Source organism: Chlorocebus sabaeus, chromosome 11, assembly GCF_047675955.1.
Source record: "Chlorocebus sabaeus isolate Y175 chromosome 11, mChlSab1.0.hap1, whole genome shotgun sequence".
Taxonomy (NCBI): Eukaryota; Metazoa; Chordata; class Mammalia; order Primates; family Cercopithecidae; genus Chlorocebus; species Chlorocebus sabaeus.
In genome coordinates this window covers 106,519,104-106,540,799 of record NC_132914.1, presented here as the reverse complement: position 1 = coordinate 106,540,799, position 21,696 = coordinate 106,519,104, and the positions used below count along the sequence as shown (strand labels likewise).

At 43.6% G+C, this 21,696-nt stretch overlaps 1 protein-coding gene across 1 annotated transcript in view; it reads right to left on the bottom strand.

Annotated features, from left to right (window-relative positions):
- The window catches only part of MYO1H (myosin IH), a 101,173-nt gene that overhangs the window by 40,403 nt on the left and 39,074 nt on the right, over nucleotides 1–21,696 (bottom strand). The window contains exons 2-10 of the mRNA XM_037996564.2: nucleotides 19,988–20,149; nucleotides 15,275–15,390; nucleotides 11,887–12,085; nucleotides 10,679–10,759; nucleotides 7,193–7,372; nucleotides 4,437–4,535; nucleotides 2,167–2,280; nucleotides 1,363–1,434; nucleotides 20–139 (exon numbers count right to left, since the gene is read on the bottom strand). Coding sequence (XP_037852492.2) covers nucleotides 20–139; nucleotides 1,363–1,434; nucleotides 2,167–2,280; nucleotides 4,437–4,535; nucleotides 7,193–7,372; nucleotides 10,679–10,759; nucleotides 11,887–12,085; nucleotides 15,275–15,390; nucleotides 19,988–20,149 — 1,143 coding nt within the window. The remainder of the gene's footprint in view (nucleotides 1–19; nucleotides 140–1,362; nucleotides 1,435–2,166; nucleotides 2,281–4,436; nucleotides 4,536–7,192; nucleotides 7,373–10,678; nucleotides 10,760–11,886; nucleotides 12,086–15,274; nucleotides 15,391–19,987; nucleotides 20,150–21,696) is intronic.

Below are 21,696 nucleotides of genomic sequence, written 5' to 3'. Positions count from 1 at the left end.
CCAAAGTGCATTGACCAACCTTGTTAACTAAGGAGGAATTGATTTTGTTGACCAGCCAAGTAAACGTTCGTCCATAAACAGCTTTCGCCATTGCATCTCTAGCATAGACAGAGAGTTCTAGTGTCAATGGGCAGATCACCTGAAAAGAATGACAAGGGGCATTATAGGTGGAAAAAAGAAGCCCCCAGAGTGTTCAAATAAGTCTTTTTTTTTTTTTTTTTTTTTTTTTTTTTTGAGACGGAGTCTCGCTCTGTCGCCCAGGCTGGAGTGCAGTGTCACAATCTTGGCTCACTGCAAGCTCCGCCTCCCGGGTTCACGCCATTCTCCTGCCTCAGCCTCCCGAGCAGCTGGGACTACAGGCACCCGCCACCTTGCCTGGCTAATTTTTTGTATTTGTAGTAGAGACTGGGTTTCACCATGTTAGCCAGGATGGTCTCAATCTCCTGACCTCGTGATCCACCCGCCTTGGCCTCCCAAAGTGCTGGGATTACAGGTCTTTTTTTCTTAACAACAACAACAACAAAAATAAATAAATAAAGGGACAAGATCTTGCTCTGCTGCCCAGCCTGGAATGCAGTAGCTGGGACTACAGGTGTCCACCACCATGCCCTGATTTTTTTTTTTTTTTTTTTTATAGAAATGAGGTCTAGCCATGTTGCCCAGGCTGGTCTCAAATTCCTGGGCTCAAGCAATCCTCCCACTGCAGCCTCCCAAAGTGATTACAGGTTTAAGCCACCACACACAGTCTTGAACTAGTGTTTAATGATGACTGGCAAAGCATACATGCTGGGAAGATGCTACTCTTGCCTTTGGTTCATACGATGGCTCTTTCTTGAGTGCCCATGTGTGCCAGGCACTGTGCTGGGCTGCCAAGGCTGCCAACGCAGTCCTGACCTTCATGGGCTCACAGTTCATTTGGGGGTAGGGAGGGATGGAGAGACATTCAAAGAATCACACAGTCATGTTGAAAGTGCTACAAGGAGATGCATATGGTGCTTTGAGGTAGAGGTGGGAGGATCAGAGAAGGCTCCTTGAGGAAGTGACCCCCAGGAAATGAAAGATGAAGAGGAGTTAACTAGATGAAGCATCGGGAACAGTGTTCCAGCAGAAGGAACATGTGCAAAGACTCCTGTGGAGGGAGGACACAGGGAGTATGAGGCATGGCTTGCTAGCATTGGTGTGGTGGTGGTGATGGTGATGGGGGAGGATGAGGCAGGAGTCCCCGCAGAAGCTGGACCACGCAGGGCCTGGTGAGCTAGGATCAAAGGTTTGGCCTCTCCCCAGGCCACCACCCTGCTGCTACTGGAGGGAGGCAGCAGCAGCACGGAGGGCCGTCACATTTCCACCTAGAGTCATTTTTACCTCCTCAGTTTTGGCTTCAATTTTTCTGTGGGTGAGAGCTTCCAGAAGGACTGTTGCGTGGACTCCCAGGAGCTGCATATAAAAGAAATCCAAAGTGCTATTCAGTGACGCAGTTTTACTTGCTTTTTATTATTTTTTTAGAGACAAGGTATGGCTCCGTTGCCAGGTGGGAATGTGGTGGCACAATCATAGCTCACTGTAACTTTTTTTGAGACAGGGTCTCATTCTGTCACCCAAGCTGGAGTGCAGTGGCATGATCTCTGCTCACTGCAACCTCTGCCTACCAGGCTGAAGTGATCCTCCCACCTCAGCCTCCTGAGTAGCTGGGACTTCAGGTGTGTGCCACCATTCACAGCTAATTTCTTTTTTTTTAGAGATAGGGTCTCACTACATTGCCCAGGCTGGAGTGCAGTGGACATGATCGTGGCTCACTGCAGCCTTGAATTTCTGGCCTCAAGCGATCCTCCTGCCTTGGCTTCCCAAAGCCCTGGGATCACAGGTATGAGCCATTGTGCCTGGCCTACTCACTAACTCATAAAGAGTTCATGGAGTATCCAGGCCCAGGGTTATCTGCCCAGAATGATCACTGTGCTTTAGTACAAAACAGACCATAATAGCTCCCTCAACCAACTGGCTTTCACTCCCGCCCTCTCCTTCAAACCCCCACTATTTAAACCTCCTAACCAGTATCAGCCAAAAGAGCATGGCACCAGACATTTGGGCCTAACTGTGGGCACCCAGCGGCCTTGCTCTCCTCTCCCACCCCTCCCCCTCCCTCTGTCCTCTCCGAAACAGGAACATCACCTTGGCTATCCACTTGATCTCGTGGGTGTCTGGGATAGTGGCACAGCCTTGGTCGTCTTCTTCAAAACCAATGTTCCCCAGGTGTAAGACACTGGCAATAATTCCAAAGAGATTCTGGGAACATAGGAAGTGTTCAGAGACAGGAGATCAGGACAGGGAAAGAGAACGGTGGCTACCTAATTGATACACGTAGTGGAGACACCCAAAGGAAAAATGCCCCCGTCCCAATTCCACACCTGAGCTCACAGAACCAAGCCCTCCCCCTTCCCCAGAAACCGGCCCTGTTATTCACTTTGGGTGCTAAGGGAAGAGTGAAACAGCCTTACTCAATGTCCAGCATGAAACACTTTATTTCCATATAACAACGACAAATACACAAATGCATTTTTCATAAAATAAACTACTTGTATAAAATATTTTATGACGGGGTACAGTGGCTCACGCCTGTAATCCCAGCACTTTGGGAGGCCGAGGCAGGCGGATCACAAGGTCAAGAGCTCGAGACCATCTGGCCAACATGGTGAAACCCTGTCTCTACTAAAAATAAAAAATTAGCTGGGTGTGGTGGTAAGTGCCTGCAGTCTCAGCTACGCGGGAGGCTGAGGCAGGAGAATTGCTTGAACCTGGGAGGCGGAGGTTGCAGTGAGCTGAGACAGCGCCTTTGTATTCCAGCCTGGCGACAGAGCAAGACTCCGTCTCAAAAGAGGAAAAAAAAAATTTATACAATACTGTCTAAAATAAACCTAATGAACCCATTTTTCAAATAACATTATCAATCTATCTATCCACCCATCTATCCTTTTTTTTTTTTTTTTTTTTTTTTTGAGACGGAGTCTCCCTCTGTTGCCCAGTCTGGAGTGCAGTGGTGCAATCTCTGCTCACTGCAAGCTCCACCTCCCAGGTTCAGGCCGTTCTCCTGCCTCAGCCTCCCAAGCAGCTGGGACTACACGTGCCCACCACCATACTCGGCTAATTTTGTGTATTTTTAGTAGAGACAGGGTTTCATCGTGTTAGCCACGATGGTCTTGATCTCCTGGATCTTGTGATCTGCCCGTCTCAGCTTCCCAAAGTGCTGGGATTACAGGCGTGAGCCACCGCACCTGGCCCATCTATCCTTTTTTTTTTAGAGACAGGGTCTTGCTCTGTCACCCAGGCTGGAATGCAATGGTGCCATCATAGCTCACTATAGTCTCAACCTCCTGGGCTCAAGCAATCCTCCCACCTCAGCCTCCTAAGTGGCTGGGACTACAGGCATGTACCACCATGCCTGGCTAATTTTTAAAATTTTTTTGTAGAGGCAGGGTCTCACTATGTTCCCCAGGCTAGTCTCAAACTCCTAGCCTCAGGTGATTTCTCCACCTCAGCATCCCAAAGCATCAGGATTACAGGTGTGAGCCACTGCATCTGGCCTCAAATATAGAGGTTTTAAAATTACATCCTGGCCCTTGAAAGACTGATAGTTTAACAATCAAAATGAAAAAAAAAAAAAAAAAAAAAAAAAAGACAAAAAGATGTAAAAACGAAGTATTTATAAATTCTACCGTTTGTTCCAGTTTGCGCCAAAACAGAAGCCTCAATGAATGAGAGTCTTGTAATTCTATGGCATCTAAATTGTTGAGACTGGACTTACTTTATGGGAGAAAAAAACCTACTCCTCCTCCTTGCACACAATATTAGGAAAACTTAGGGTCGCCAGATAAAAGAACCCACAGTTAATATTTGAATTTCAAACTTACATTATTTTTTTTTAGTACAAGTTTGTCCACATGCAATAATTGGAACATGATCATACTAAAAAATTCTTCACTGTTTATCTGAAATTCATATGTAACAAGGCATCCTGTATTTTTGCTTTTGTTTTTGTGTTTTTGAGATGCAGTCTCACTCATGTCGCCCAGGTTGGAGTGCAGTGGCACGATCTCTGCTCACTGCAACCTCCGCCTCCCGGATTCAAGCGATTTTCCTGCCTCAGACTCTAGAGTAGCTGGGATTACAGGCACCCGCCACCACGCCCAGTTAATTTTTGTACTTTTTTAGTAGAGACAGGGTTTCACCATGTTGGACAGGCTGGTCTCAAACTCCTGACCTCAAATGATCCGCCTGCCTTGGCCTCCCAAAATGCTGGAATTACAGGTGTGAGCCATCGCATCCAGCTGCATCCTGTATTTTTATTTGTTGAATCTGGCCACTGTATTATGCAAACACCAAGAAATCAGGAATGTTTCCTCAGTCCCAGAGGAAACTATCAGTTCTGCTGCAAGAGCACATACCTCGAGGTCAGCTTCAGTAAAATCAATGACAGAAAAGGCATTGGAAACAGTTTTCCAGCCATTCTTATCATTAATGGATGACTCTTTGGCACAATGACCCTGTTGACAAAAAGTTTGAGTTACTTAATGTCATTTTTATCAGGGCAATTAGCATGTCTATTCCTCTCTGAAGATGCAAAAGCTAGTCCTATAATGTACTGAATTGCAAATAAAAAATAGATTTTTCTCTAATTGTCTAGCATGTAATGATCTGACAACTGTTGCTTTTTTCCCCAAATTTATTTGGAATTTTATTTAAAAATCTCTGTTCTGGGAAAACATTCCAAGTTACATGTAAGTGGTATATCTTTTTGTACGTGCTTTTAAACATAGTTTTCTTATCATTTTTGCTAAATGATTTTAAGCCGTTTGTCTCAGGAAATATCTGCTGAAATATGCAGCGATATTACAGTGCTTGAAAGCAGAAACTCTTGACTCACTCAGAGATCGCCAGCAAAAATGTCACTGCAGGAATAGATGAAAGAAGGCTTTCCTGCAAGGAAATAAAAGGCTGGCATTTAGAGCAACAGAGGTTTTGTGAAAATGATCACAAGCAGAGATTTTCCCCATGAACTCCAGAGGTTGTCTTTTAAATAACAGACTGATTTAAAGAGAAAACACTCTAGGAAAATGTTTTCTATTATTTTGCTTTTGTGATACAGGGTGTTCCCAGTTTCCTAATTATCTGAAGATCTGTTTTCTTAAAAGATTTCTTCATTGCATGGGGGAAATCAGATGTGTCATACCATGAAAATATTTCCTAGTAAAGTGGCTGATATAAAATTTGCAACCTCACAAACCTTCCCGGCACAACCAGCAACATCTGCTCCTGCCCCCGAAGGGATGGGCCTGCGCAAATCAGTCCCTCTCCAGAACCTGTTGGTTTGGAAGCAGTGCAAATATACTGCCAAGTGAAACCATACAGTTTACCGAAGTTATGAGAGACCATGCAATTGGTTTTAAAATAATAGTGGCAAATGGCTAGACCCATTTCCAAAGCCTCTGAGGTATAAGGATCTAGTTGAATTAATGTGGCCAGAAAAAAATCTACAAGAATAAAGGCGTGATATATTCTAACAGGGAATTATTTATCAAAGGGTTAGAGAAGCCCTTGGGAAAATGGATGAAGCCCTCAAATATTTTTATAAATGGACCCTTTCTGATCATGCTATGGGAATACAAACATGATGTGACATACAGCTTTGCTGGGAAAATTAAACCCTCCAAAAAGAAAAAAAAAATCACGTTTGATTTATTCTTTGTTTTAGTAATTAGTTCAGAGTTTGATTAGTATAAAATTAGATTATGAGATTCTTTCTTTTCATTATTTAGCTTCATTTTTCTATTTCTATTTTTAAAACACATTTAGAGACGGGGTCTTGCTACATTGCCCAGGCTGGTCTTAAACTCCTGGACTCAAGCCATCCTCCCACCCTGGCTTCCAAAAGTGCTGGGATTACAGGCCTGAGCCATCATGCCCCAGCTTGTCTTCATTTTTGAAAGTAAACTTTTGTCAAGCCTTCTTTTCTTCCATGGTTTTTAGGAAGTATTGATCCTCATTTTGTGAGATTCATTTTATAAGACCTTGTTTTCTCTCTTAATGATGCCTTCATCTACATTCTACATGGTGGCCTCCATTCAAAACCAGGCCAGGTGAGAAGAGAAAAATCAAAAAATGTTGGGACAGAAAAGGTGTTAATGACATCAAATACTGAGAAGTGCCATACAATCTGGGTATTCTAGAACGCTAGTGCAGGCTGCAGAAAAACAAATATTGCAAGGTTATCTTCTGACAGTCAGTTCTGTAACACTAGACCATAGGCTTGCTTACAGAAATGGTCTGAACTACAGCTGTAAGGTGGTGTGTTCATTTGGCAGCAAACACTTGTCAACATGGAAGGCAGGAGCATGGAAAAAGATCTTTTCAAAAGTAGTTTACAGTGGCTCATGCCTGTAAACTCAGCACTTTGGGAGGCCAAGGTGGGTGGATCTCTCGAGCTCAGGAGTTTGAGACCCGCCTGGGCAACATGGAGAAACCCTGCCTCTACAAAAACTACAAAAATTAACGAGGCATGGTACCTCGAGCCTGTAGTCCCAGCTACTTGGGAGGCTGAGATGGGAGGAGTCCTTGAGCCCAGGAGGTCAAGGCTACGATGAGCCATTATTATGCTACTGCACTTTAGCCTGGAGAACAGAGCGAGACCCCGTCCCAAAAACAGAAAAAAAAAAAAAAAAAAAAAAAAAAAAGTAGTTTGAAAGCAGAATGAGATAGCATAAGTTTTAGATATAGTTGGACGGTGAGTTTCTATCACACCCAGATCAGCGCTCCTCACTTTGGCTGTACACTAAATCACCAGGAGGACGTTTAAAATAATTCTAACGCCCAGGTCCTACCCCAGACCAGTGAAATCTGAATCTCTGGAGGGTATGGCCCAGGCATTTGTGTTTTTAAAGGGTTCTTCAGGTGATTCTAGTTTCAGCCAGGGATGAGAACCACTTGCCTAGACATTGGTTACTTTACCAAGGTGATATAGCTGCCAGGCACAAGGGGAGATGGGTTAGATTGCTTGTGATATATACATATATCAAGAAATCAGCCAGTAGGACACATAGCAGGATGGTAATAGAACGCCTCAAACATCCTACAGCAGCCCGTATAAACACCTCTGATCCCCTCATCTGGAGAGCCACCAAAGCCAGGTGCTGGTCCTTCCCACCTGTGAGAGGTATTTATACAGCTGGGGGTCTCGCTCCAGTCCCAGGAAAGCCAGGCGCTCCTCCTCGCCACCTGCCAGCAGCTGGTAGAAGATGTGGAAATTCCGCTCGCCTTGGTTTTGGTAGACAACTCGGGACTTCTCTATCAAGTAACTGATGATATGCCCACCTACAGGGATGCCCTTCAAAACAGAACAAAAAATGCAGCAGTGACAACAAAAATATGTTCCTGGCATCTCCTGATGGCTTGAAGTTCTGAGTTGGAATGAAGTCTGATCTATCAATCTTCTTCTTTTTTTGGACCTATCAATCTTCTATCATTAGTATTTCCTGGGTTCTGTTTACAAAGATTTTTGCTTACCCCAAGAAACTATCATGAAGATAGTTTCTATGTCTTTTTCTAGAAGCTTGATTGTTTCGGATAATGATCCATCACTATTGAATTTTTGTATAGGGAGAGGGGGAGTGGTCAAAGGTCTTTTTATTCATGTTGATATCCAGTTGATCTGTGCCATTTATTGGAAAGATGATCTTGTCTCTACTGAATCATAGTGATGCTTCTGTTGTAAGTCAGCTGACTGTACATGTGGACTCGATCTTCTCTGGACTTTATTCTGATCCATTGTCCTCTTTATCTATCCTTGTGTGAATATCACACTGTCTTAATATTTTCAATAATATAACCAATAAAGGATTTTTATTCCAGAATATATAGAGATTCTTGCAAATCAATAGGAAAGAACCAACAACCCAATTAAAAATGGGCAAAAGACTTGAATGAAAAAGAAAGCCTTCAAGTGGCCAAGAAGCAAAATTTCATTAATTACCAGGGAGATACAAACTTAAATCACAGTGAAAAACCACTATATCCCACCAGAATTTCTCAAAAGGATGAACAATATAAATGTTGGCAAGGGTATGCAGCAACCGGAACCATCATTAATTATCCTAACACTGCTTTGCTAGTAAGAACCCCATGATTCTACTTCTTTAATCCAATATAAATCTACTAAAGGGCATGTGCATGGATGTTCAAAGTGCTATATGTCACAGTCCCAAATTGCAAACAGCCCAAATGTCCAACAAAAGGAGAACAGATAAGTTGTGACATAGTCATATAATCAAAAAGCGAACAACTGCTACATGCAAGGACATGGATGAATCTGACAGATATGCTGACTGAAAGAAGTCAGGCACCAAATAGAACATACTGTGTAATTTCATTCATGTGCACTTCAATGACCAGTGAAATGAACCTGTGATCACAGAGGTCAGAACAGCGGGCAGTGGGAAGGGGGAGTCTGTTGGGGAAGAGCAGGAAAAGCTTTCAGATGTTAGAATTTTTTTTTTTAATTTTTATTTTAAGAGATAGGGTCTTGCTCTGTTGCCCACGCTGGAGTGCTGTGGCCTGATCGTGGCTCATTATAACCTCAAATGCCTGGGCTCAAGCAATTCTCCTGCCTCAGCCTCCCAAGTAACTGGGACTGTAAGTGTGCACCACTGTGCCTTGCTATTTTACTTTTGTTTTTTGTAAAAACGGGGTCTCACTATGTTCCCCAGGCTGGTCTTGACCTCCTGGGCTCAAGCAATCCTCCCACCTCGACCTCCCAAAATGCTGGTATTACAGGTGTGAGTCACCACTGCCTGGCCTCCAGATGCTATCTTTTTTTTTTTTTTTTTTTTTTTTTTGAGACAGAGTCTTACTCTCTTGCTCAGGCTGGAGTGCAGTGGTGTAATCTGGGCTCACTGCAACCTCTGCCTCCCGAGTTCAAGCGATTCTCATGCCTCAGCCTCCCGAGTAACTGGGACTACAGGTGTGCACTACCACACCTGGGTAATTTTTGTATTTTTATTAGAGACAGGGTTTCACCATGTTGGCCAGGCTTGTCTCGAACTCCTGACCTCGGGTGATCCGCCCACCTCGGCCTCCCAAAGTGCTGGGATTACAGGAGTGAGCCACCAAGCCCAGCCCAGATGCTAGATATTTTTATGTCTTGGTCTGGGTGGTGGTTACAGAGGTGGATACATATGTAAAAATTCACTGGGCTGTCCCTATGTTTTATAGATTTTTCAGTATATGTGTTGAACTTCCAAAAAGGTTTTCAAATACGCATGGCTATTAAATTTCTTTCCAAATCCACTCCACCAGAGGCCCACTTCCCAGCCTCTGGGACATCCTTGAGCCAGTTTATCCTCATCATTGAGCTCCATGCTCATACAGCTACTGTTCTCCCATGTGTCATTTTACCACTTGGAATGATGAGCCCTTGAGAATTCTGCCTTCCTTTCCTGCTTGCCTTAGCTCCACTTAAATTCTGTGTCTAACACAGCCATGCTCATTCACTTATGCATCATCCGTGGCTGCTTTCATGCTACAAGAGTGGACTTGGGTCATTTCGACTGTATGGCTGAATGGCTCACAAAGCCTAAAATATTTACTATCTGGCTGTATCTGAAAAAGAGTGCTGGCCCCTGCCAGGTAAGCAGGCATGCCTAAACAATATACTGTTTACTTGTGTCTTTTTTTTTTTTTTTTGAGATGAAGTTTCACTCTTGTTGCCCGGGCTGGAGTGCAGTGGTGCCATCTTGGCTGTCTGAAACCTCCACCTCCCAGGTTCAAGCAATTCTCCTACCTCAGCCTTCCGAGTAGCTGGGATTACAGGCGCACACCACCACGCCCAGCTAATTTTTTGTATTTTTTTTTTTAAGAGATGGGGTTTCACCATGTTGTTGGCCAGGCTGGTCTTGAACTCCTGACCTCAGGTGATCCACCCGCCTTGGCCTCCCAAACTGCTGGGATTACAGGCATGAGCCACTGTGTCTGGTCCTTGTGATTTGTTTTTAAGCTTAATGAAAAAAAATGATATCACGCTGGCATACAGTATGTTCCCAAGACCCATCCATGTGAGGTGTAGCTGTGGTTCATTTGCTGTCTGCAGTGTAATGCCTGATGGTGTGAACACCACAATGTAGTCATTCTCCTGTTGATGGACATTTCAGTTCTCTCCAGATGCGCTGGTGCTGTTCAGTCTACTTACTTGCTCATCATGATGAGCAGTTCTGTTACGGACACGCTTACGCATCTGATATCTCTGAGATATCTCTGAGAGCGGGAATGGTTGCACCTTAGATTATGTATTTTCAGCTTCCTAAGATAACATCATAACTCTGGTACACCCCATAATTTTCCAATAATTTCCCAATATTTTACACCCCACCAGCAATGTGTAAGAATTCCTTATGATACATATCTTCATCAACACCTCATATATATTAGACTTTTTAGTTTTTGTCCATCCAGACGGTATAAAATGTTATCTCATTGTAGTCTTTATTTGCATTTCCTAAAACTAGCACTAACCCTGGATATTTTTTTTAAACTGCTTGAGCCAATAAATGTCATTCTCCCCTTAAGGGGCCTTGGCTTGGGTTCCGTCACTGGCAAAATAAGGGGTCCCCATGAACCAGTAATAGGAGCTTCAGTGTACCTGAAAATCAAATTGTATATCCATGTATTTCCCAAATCTGCTGGAGTTGTCATTCCGGAGTGTTCTGGCATTTCCAAAAGCCTTGGAATACAAAGTGTCATTCACTGTCATTTAAGCTCATCATGCGTGTCAAATTCCTGATCCCAAATAATACGCTTAGTATGAAAACGGAGGAGAGAGGGCAGAAGGAGCCAGGGAGGAAACGCATGCATTATCTTCTAAGAAGGGATCACTAACTACAGAGAATTTAATGCCAAATACTAGATTTGGACCCGGGGAGAAGAGGGGAACAATATCTTCTTCCTATAATCCAATCTAGGAATATGTTGGAAATGGTCTCAGGAGGGGTACATAGAACCCTAGCCCCATGCTGTTCTAGAAGGTATGGTTGACAGTCCCCATCACCAGACCCCTTTTTATATCACGTTGTTCTGCTCAAAGGGTCCACTGGGAAAATTCCTTCTACTATAAACATCTTCATTTATAGAAAGGGCCACAAAAACAAAGGAGAAAATGACTTGTTCAGGATCAGCCAGCAAGTCGGTGAATTGCAACAATGTAAGTAATCATAACCAAAATAATTTTAACTCAATAATAAGAAAACTATTAATAAATAATACAGTATTTTTGGCGCTTCCTAATTCTGCTGTGTGCTTTTTGTGCACCTGTTTCACTCAATCCTCAAAACTTCTTAGGCTGGGTGTGGTGGCTCACGCCTGTAATTCTAGCACTTCGGGAGGCTGATGCAGGCAGGAGTTCGAGACCAGCCTGGCCAACATGGCAAAACCCCGTCTCTACTAAAAATGCAAAAATTAGCTGGGAATGATGGCACATGCCTGTAGTACCAGCTACTTGGGAAGCTGAAGCAGGAGAATCGCTTAAACCCAGGAGGCGGAGGTTTCTGTGAACCGAGATTGTGCCACTGTACTCCAGCCTGGGTGACAGACAGAGACTCTCTCTCAAACAAAAAACAAAAAACAAAAAAACCCCAAAAATTGAATATCTTAAAAGGTAGGTACTATAAGCAGACCCATTCAACAAATGGGGAAATGGCTTAGTTCCAGGTCACACCCTTAACTGTGACACTATCTGTGTGACCCTTTTCTTAACAGTGACCTGCCCATTTTAAGTGACCTGCCCAGACAGAATTTGTCTCACTTAGTGACCTCCCTGGGACTCCCTTCGATTGGTCCCCAGAGACCGCTTACCTCCAGCACTGGGTTGGAGAGCAGCAGTCTGTCACGGGCTATTTGTAGTGACTGGGTCATTGGGCAGGTCACTGCAAAATACTGGAGAATTTTCTTGGAGGCCTCTGTTTTCCCTGCCCCACTCTCTCCAGAAATGAGGATGAAATGGTTATTTAGTTCAGAGCACATCATTCGGTAAGCGTTGTCGGCTATAGCGTAGCTGGAGGAGGAGTGAGACAGAAACAAATTGGTTTTCATGGTACTTCCCTTGACTCTGACACCCACCAAAGAAGCAAAATGAGGTGCTCCGTTTCCAGGAAGCCACATCCAGACTATAGTACAAGGACAATGAGCTCAAACACATGTCAAGCCCTTTCCACAGGTGGGGCACAGTGGTTCATGCATGTAATCCCAGCACTCCGGGAAACTGAGGCGGGTGGATCACTTGAGGTCAGGAGTTCGAGACCAGCCTGGCCAACATGATGAAACCCCATCTGTACTAAAAAAACATACAAAAATTAGCCAGATATGGTGGTGCATGCTTGTAATCCCAGCTACTCAGGAGGCTGAGGCAGGAGAATTACTTGAACCCGGGAGGCAGAGGTTGCAGTGAGCCGAGATTGCGCCATTGTACTCCAACCTGGGCAACAGAGCACAGCTCTATCTCAAAAACAAAAACAAAAACAAAAAACCAAACCCAAACCCGAAAAACAAAAAAACAAAAAACTCTCTACCACGACCCACTGACTGATCAAATATAAAGTGTACTAGATATCAAAACTCAAATAGTAGAAGAGTTAAAAGAAGAATTTAAGCAGTAATGAATTTTGTTTTTGAGATGGAGTCTCGCTCTGTTGCCCAGGCCAGAGTGCAATGGCGCGATCTGGGCTCATTGCAACCTCTGCCTCCCAAGTTCAAGCGATTCTCATGCCTCAGCCTCCTGAGTAGCTGGGATTATAGGTGCACACCACCACGCCTGGCTAATTTTTGTATTTTTAGTAGAGATGGGGTTTCACCATGTTGGTCAGGCTGGTCTGGAACTCCTGACCTCATGATCCACCTGCCTCAGCCTCCCAAAGTGCTGGGGTTACAGGCATGAGCCACCGCACCTGGCCTGAAAATATTTTTTGAAGTTCACCAAATTTACGTTTTTAATCCATCAACATGTTTTATAAGAATAAGCCAGCTACTAACTTACATCTCCAAGAGATGTTCTATTAACTGTAGGTGAAAATAACAACCTTGTCTAAATATTAAACAATTCAATTCAATAAACAGAATAAGATCTCATGTATTTTTTCCCTCAAAAGCTAGAATACTAAGAATGGAGTGGCAGGAAACCAAAGAGATTAACAAACTTCAGTGATATCTTTAGGACAAGAGGTAAAACTATGAGAAGCACTTTATCTTCAAGATCAGACACCAAAGCATGAAGGTATCCCAGGAATAGAACCTGAATATGAGGCAGAGTTGCAAAGCCATTTTGGCTTTTAATCCATGGTGGTGGCTGGGCATGGTGGCTCACATCTGTAATCCCAGCACTTTGGGAGGCTGAGGTGGGCAGATCGCTTGAGCCCAGGAGTTCGAGACCAGCCTGGGCAACTCACTGAGACCCTGTCTCTACAAAAAAATACAAAAATTAGCCAGGGTGGTGGTGTGTGCCTGTAGTCCTGGCTACTTAGGAGGCTGAGGCTGGAGGATCACCTGAGTTGTGGGAGGTGGAAGCTGCAGTGATCCATTATTGTGTCACCGCACTCCAGTCCGGGTGACAAAGCGAGACCCTGTCTCAACATATATATGGCAGTGATGCAGAAAGGCTTATGAGTGCCTTAGAAAGTGGAACAGTTCATGCCTGTAATCCCAGCACTTTGGGAGGCTGAGGCGGGTGGATCATGAGCTCAGGAGATCGAGACCATCCTGGCCAACACAGCGAAACCCCATCTCTACTAAAAATACAAAACAAAAACAAAAACAAAAACATTAGCCGGGCGTGGTGGCCGGCGCCTGTAGTCCCAGCTACTCAGGAGGCTGAGGTAGGAGAATGGCATGAACCCAGGAGGTGGAGCCTGCAGTGAGCCAAAATAGCACCACTGCACTCCTGCCTGGGCAACAGAGCAAGACTCCGTCTCAAAAAGAAAAAAAAAAAAAAAGAAAAGACAGTGGAATAGCTGAGTCACCAAGACAACAGAGGCAGAATCTAAATATTAGCCTAGAAGTCAAGAGGGAGAAAAACTAGAAAATTCAGCAAAGTCTGGGCAAGAAAAAACTGCTTATCTTTCCTTTCTTTTGGTAGTTGTTGTTTTGAATGTTAAATAACTATTAGAAAATTTGGCCAATTAGGCATAGAGACAAACAAACAGCATTATTTAGCAGATAATATGGGTTATACATTATTTTCAAATACAAGGGAAATTATTTAAAATGGTAAGGTTTTAAGACTTAAAAATGTCCTCAACTTTGTGAAAACTGATATCAAAGTGGTTATATTTTCTAGCCTCTGTGAAATGGCTCTAGAAACTCTGAATTAATGTGTAACTAATCAGTAAACTCTAACTACATGTAAATTTTTATTTCAGTCCCTTTTAATTAACTTCCGAATCAAACGAGAAATCTAAACAGATTGTTTTTACAGAGTCAGTTACATGTTAAGAAGGAAAATGGTGTTTGGAGACAAGAGATCTGAGATCAGGTGAATAATTCTACCCTGTCAGCTTATAGAGTTACATAAAAACAAATTCTGGCCATACTGCAGGCGAGTATGTATTTTCAAAAATTCGCATAAAACAGAAAATGTTATGTACTAAAAATATAATCACCCTCCACAAATTATTATTACCATAGGTCATACATAGGGGAGAGGAATGAAGAAATTTGCACCTCTTAAGCTTCCACAGCCCTGGTTAAGTTTCTACCAAGGAGCAGTCTTCTTAGCACCAGTGGACGGCACTGTAGCAATCCTCTTCCCAGAGAAGACGTCTCTCCAGCCACACTCTTAAATTTCTCAGCAGTTACACAAAGGTTCCACCTTTTTTCATATTTAAGCTGAGATTCCATAAAGACCCTCTAAAGTTTTCTACTGCTTTGGAAGACTTACTTTACAAGAAGGCAAGGGCTTAAATGAGGTACAGAATCTAATAAACATGCATCAAGGATTTAGATGGATGGATGGATGTATTGATGGATAGGTAGGTAGGTGGATGGATAGGTGAATGAATGGATGGATAGGTGGATGGATGGATATGTGGATGGATAGGAGGATGAACGGATGGGTGGGTGGGTGGGTGGGTGCATGGATGGATGGACGGATGGACAGATGCATGGTGAGAAGGAAGGAGAGAGAGAAGGAAGGAGAGAGAGGAAGGGGAAAAAGAAAAATCCTTCTAGGGATGATCCTGTGGATGCTACTCACACATGTGGCGGCAGTTCAAAGAAATTGACCCCTTGATAAAGTTCCATCTGGCTCACAGTGTAGATTCCGAGCTCCTGGTATGGATTCACGGACACAAGGAGGGTGCCAATATATGTCTAGAGAAATAGACCAAAGCACAAGTGAGGAATTCTGGGGTGCAAAAGACTGTCACACATGATGATCCCCGTGGATTCATTCTGCATGGAGGATTTAAAATGATAAATCAGGCGGGATCTCTGCTGGGAGCTTACATGGTGGGGGCGGGGGTATGAGGGAGACAATAGACAAACAGCTGAGGAATGAAGACAGCTGCAGGAAGAGATCAGTATTAAGAAAGGTGTACATGGCTGGGCGCGGTGGCTCATGCCTGTAATCCCAGCACTTTGGGAGGCCGAGGTGGGCGGATCACAGGTGAGGAGATCGAGACCATCCTGGCTAACATGGTAAAACCCCATCTCTACTAAAAATACAAAAAATTAGCCAGGCATGATGGTGCACGCCTGTAGTCCCAGCTACTCGGGAGGCAGAGGCAGGAGAATCTCTTGAACCCAGGAGGTGGAGGTTGCAGTGAGCCAAGATCGTGTCACTGCACTCCAGCCCGGGTGACAGAGCGAGACTCCATCTAAAAAAAAATAATGATAATAAAAATAAAAAAAAAGAAAGGTATACACAGCGTAACAATGGTATAAACAATGAAGGCAGGCCATATTAGCAGGCATGGGGAAGTCTTCTTCTTCTTCTTCTTCTTTTTTTTTTTTTTTTTTTTTTTGAGACAGTCTCACTTCGCTGCCCAGGCTGGAGTGCAGTGGCTCAATCTCAGCTCACTGCAACCTCTGCCTCCTGGGTTCAAGTGATTCTCCTCAGCCTCCCATAGCTGGGATTACAGGCATGCGCCACCACACCCAGCTAATTTTGTATTTTTAGTAGAGATGGGGTTTCACCATGTTGGCCAGGCTGGTCTTGAACTCCTGACCTCAGGTGATCTGCCTGCCTTGGCCTCCCAAAGTGCTGGGATTACAGGCATGAGCCACCACACCTTGCCGGGAAGACTTCTTTAAGGAGGTGACATCTGAGCAGAGCTTGAAGGATGAGGAGCCAGCCATGAACAAAGTAGGCAGGAAGGGCATTTCAGGCTGAAGGAATACATGTGGCAGGCTAGGGGCACGAGAGGCCATTGTGGTTGAAGTCTGAGTGAGGGCAGAATGGAGACTAGCAAGGGAGGATGTTGAAGATGGAGCAGGTTCAGATCATCCAGGCTCTGTGGGCTCCCATGAGGAATTGGGGTTTTATTCCAAATACTGCGGATGGCAGAGATACCACCCTTCCCTACTGAAATGAAATACCTGCCCTACAAAGATTTCATGATGAAAACGCCAAAAGCAATTGCAACAAAAGCAAAAATTGACAAATGGGATCTAATTAAACTAAAGAGTTTCTGCACAGCAAGAGAAACTATCACCAGAGTGAAGAGGCAACCTACAGAATAGGAGAAAAGTTCTGCAATCTATTCATCTGACAAAGGTCTAATATCCGGTCTACAAGGAATTTAAACAAATTTACAAGAAAAAACAACCCCATTAAAAAGTGGGCAAAGGAAATAAACAGACACTTCTCAAAAAGGAGACATACATGCAGCCAACAATCATATGAAAAAAAGCTCAACACCACTGATCATTAGAGAAATGCAAATCCAAACCACAATGAGATATCATCTCATGCCAGTCAGAATGGCGATTATTAAAAAGTGAAAAAACAACAGATGCTGGCAAGGCAGTGGAGAAAAAGGAAGGCTTTTACACTGTGGGTGGAAGTGTAAATTAGTTCAACCACTGTGGAAAACAGTGTGGTGACTCCTCAAAGATCTAGAGGCAGAAATACCATTTGACCCAGCAATCCCAATACTGGGTATATACCCAAAGAAATATAAATCATTCTGTTAAAAAGATACATGTACATGTGTGTTCACTGCAGCACTATTCACAACAGCAAAGACATGGAATCAACCCAAATGCCCATCAATGATAGACTGAATAAAGAAAATAGAGTGCATATACATTATGGAATACTATGCAGCCATAAAAGGGAACGAGATCATGTCCTTTGCTGGTACATGGAAGAAGCTAGAAGCCGTTATCCTCAGCAAACTAATGCAGGAACAGAAAACCAAACACTGTATGTTCTTGCTAATAAATGGGAACTAAATGATGAGAACACATGGACACATTTGTGGGAGGGGGGGAACAACACACATTGGGGCTTGTTGCAGGGGACAGTGAGCATCAGAAAGAATAGCTAATGTATGCTGGTCTTAGTACCTAGGTGATGGGTTGATCAGCAAACCACCGCAGCACATGTTTACCTATGTAACAAACCTGCACATCCTGCACACGTACCCCTGAACTTAAAATAAAAGTTGAAAATACAAAAAAAGAGAAATACCTCCCTAAACCATTATGTGAATGGATCACTTTAAAAGGGGAGCACGTAACCTGATGCATGGTTCTTAAAGGTCTCTCTGGCATTGAGTGAAAGTAGGATGGGTGGGCCGGGCGCGGTGGCTCACGCCTGTAATCCCAGGACTCTGGGACGCTGAGGCAGGTGGGTCACCCAAGGTCAGGAGTTTGAGACCAGCCTGGCCAACATGGTGAAACCCCATCTCTACTAAAAATACAAAAAAATTGGCCGGGGGTGGTGGCGGGCGCCTGTAGTCTCAGCTACTGGGGAGGCTGAGGTGGGAGAATTGCTTGAACCCAGGTGGCGGAGGTTGCAGTGAGCCAAGATTGGGCTACTGCACTCCAGCCTGGGCAACAGAGTGAGACTCCATATGGAACAACAACAACAACAAAAAACCAGAAACAAACAAACAAACAAGAAAATAGGATGAGTATATCTACAAACCTTCTAAAATTGGGCAAAACACTCCTGCTACTGGCACTTATATTCCCAGATTTCAACATTAGACTTTACTCATATTCAGATTTTTCAGGTACTTACTTATATTCATAATATAACCACTAACATAAGACTTTTGAAATACAATTATGAATAAACAAAGAGCTCCACGCTCTTATATAGAAAAAAAATTAATGTGCTCGTTGGAAAATACATCTGATATTCTCAGATTCTCAGTGTGTAGCTGTTTCAAATATAGGATGCACTAAATCTATATTAAGATTATGCTAAAATAGCTGGGTGTGGTGGTGTGTGCCTGTAATCCCAGCTACGTGGGAGGCTGAGGCAGGAGGAGTGCTTGAACCCAGGAGTTCAAGACTAGCCTGGGCAACTTAACAAGACTCATCTCAAAAAAAAAAAAAAAAAAAAAAAAAAAAAAGATTACACACAAAATCATTCTAACTAATGTCTCCAATCTCCAGGACAAAAATCAAACATAGAATTGAAGCAGAGAATTTTCACTAAAACTCCTTATTACTTCAATCAGTAGAAATTCAGGGTGGAAGACACAGTTTCTGAAATTTATCAGTTCAAATCAGAAACATTTAGCTTAATCACGATGATCCTATCATGCCATTTGTACTTCTCTGTACCATGCCATTTTTCCTTTTCCTGTATATAAAATTAGTTTGTTTTTTTTTTTCTATTTCTACAATTAAGGGTGATAATTCTGAAAGTCAGGCTGTAGGATATGTACTCTAAGAAACACCTTGTTTATTTCTTCTGGTAACCTTGGTTTCAATATATAGATTAAGCCACGGGCACCATTACAAACAAAATAGCTACAATACAAATATTTTTAAACCGCTTCTGTCTAATTTACACTTGGCAAAAGCTAATAAAATCTCAAAAAATTAAATAATTTTAATAACACCCATGACACACACAGGGACACTATGAAGTTTATACCCTAGAGGAATTTACCTGAAAATTGACCACCAAATCAGAGCGTGGTGATAAATGGGAATTTAACAAAAACTGGTTTTTGAATAAAAACTAGATGTGACAAGATCAACCTGAGAAGAGTTTGGTAAGTGCTGCATTCTTGACCCTTGACTATTCATGGGGTATGCTGGACAGCTTTTATTTTTGCCTGCTTGGTATCTCTGCCCCTTTCTCCCAGCAAAGTCCTTCGGGTAACCCTCTTCTCCAGCTCTCTGTATATACCGCCTGGGGCTCCGACTCCACCCCTCACCTCTAGGGGCGGGCCTGGTAAGAACCTGGCCAATCAGAATAGTCTTCACTTCTAGCCATGGGATTGGTTCAGAGACAGACACATGACCGAAAGTAGACCAATCAGAGCTGATCAACATCAGCTTGGGCCATTTCCTAGAGCTTATCACTAGAGGGTGGGCTCGCTTCTCAGCGGCAACCCTAAGCTGATAAAATAACAGCCTGGATCTGAGGGCAACCATCTTGCTGCCATGCACCTGAGAAGGAAATGGATGCCTAAGAAAGCAGAGCAGAGATGGAGAAAGAGTCTCCAGACATCGTTTGAAACCCTAGATCTACTCCTGGGACCTACAGTTACAGACATGGACAGATTGCTTTTAGTGACTTAGGCTGGTGTAAGTTGGGTATCTGTCACGGGCAGCCATAAACGTCTTAGCACAAAGGATCGAAGTGCATCTAAGAGTGGCGCCTCAGTATCTCCCTTTTATGTCTGACCTAATAGAGTGATATTATTCACACTCATCAAAGTCGTGAAGCAAGAAGGAAACAACCACGCTAGAAAAACAGTTGAGAAATGGATCACGTTACGTATATGAGGTTCTCGTTGAAACGCTTGCGGAGGTTGTCGACAAAGGCAGATTCGCTGGTATATGCGTCCAATAGCACAAAATCCTGAACCCCGACCTTGTCCCGGGCAGTCAGCGCCCCTTCCATGTGCAAACGGATATGTTTCCTCCTCAGGTCTTCTTTCTACGGGAAACAGAACATTCTTCAGCAGCTCGTCTATTTGGTAATATCTATTACACGTCTAATGCATGGAAATAACAAGATGCTAAACCCTGGGATAGTAGAGAGCCAGCATTAACTTATGCTGTCTTCACTTAGAGTTTACAATATGGTTGGGGATACGAGATCATAATCATAAAAAATAGGAATAGCAGCAGCTGACAGGAACCAAGTATTTACCGTTAGGTACTATTCTAAACGCTTGACTTGTGCTGTTTCTTTTGATCTTCTTTCTGACCCTATGAAATACTATTATTATGCCCATTCTACAGATGAGGAAACTGAGGCATAGGAATGTCATAAGCCATGCCCAAAATCTGCCAAAAAACGGAGCCAGAAAATGAACCTAGACAACATACCCAGACTTGCTTTCCTGACAACCATGTACTCAATACATGTTTTTTTTAAATTAATGTTCCCTTTATGTTGATCAGTCAAGGTTGAATGTTTTCTTTTTTTTTTTTAATTAATTTTTCTTTATTTCAATAAATGTTAATTGTGTAAACTCACTTTGTAATTCCCACATGAGTGATGAGGAATTTGGGCCAGAAAGGGAAATTCTTGCTACAGAGGGGTATTTAAGGAAGGATAAACTTGGAGTGTTACTCTCCAAGGATGGGCTTCAGACGTCAGTGGAGAAGGTGTGGCTACAGCCCATTGGATGGCAAAGAATCTCACCAGGATACCAGGGCCGGAGCTGGTTTGGTCACTGGGCAGGCACCAGGAATGACCTTCCTGAGCACAGGCGCTGCTGGATGGGAGACCATGGAGGGGTCCAACGGAATCAGACTTCCAGGGCTCAGGCAAGCTGTGGCCAGAGGGCAGGTGTGCGTTGGGAGAGGGAACAGGAGTAGTTATGAAGCCTGGAGTGTGTGATGTCTTGTCAGGAGGGCTGTGACAAAGTGGTCACCAGGCCCTTGGCCAGAGCTGTGAGGTCACTGATGGACTATGTGCTTTGGGCACACAGTTAGTGTGTGTCCCCCCCACATACCACTGTGCAGCAGAATGTACAGTCTGAAAACAAGAGAAAGCAAAACATAGCAAAGGACATCAGGAAGAGAAGCCGCCTGCCTTTGCAATGTCCCTCCAGTGCCCTCTAGTGACAAAAATGACATTGTGTTCACTTTAAGGAGAAATGCCTGAAGCGTGCAGTTATTGCTCAGCAGGTAATGAAGAGTGAATTTGGATCTGAGAGGCAATAAATTGACAACTGGTACATATGGATATGCAGAGGTCCTAGCATAGCCAAAGTAATCTTGCAAAAGAAAACAAAGCTAGAATAAGACTGTGTTTAATAAGACTGTGTGGCAATTGATTTTCGGTAGAGGTCCCCAAACAATTCAGCACAGAAATGGAAAACATTTCCATCCAACGGCGCAGGAACCACTAGACATTTATAGAAAGAAAAAAATTGCAGTTGCGCCTGGTGGCTCATAGCTGTGATCCCAGCACACCGGGATGCTGAGGCGGGAGGACTGCCTAAAGCCGGGAGTTGGAGACCGGCCTGTGCA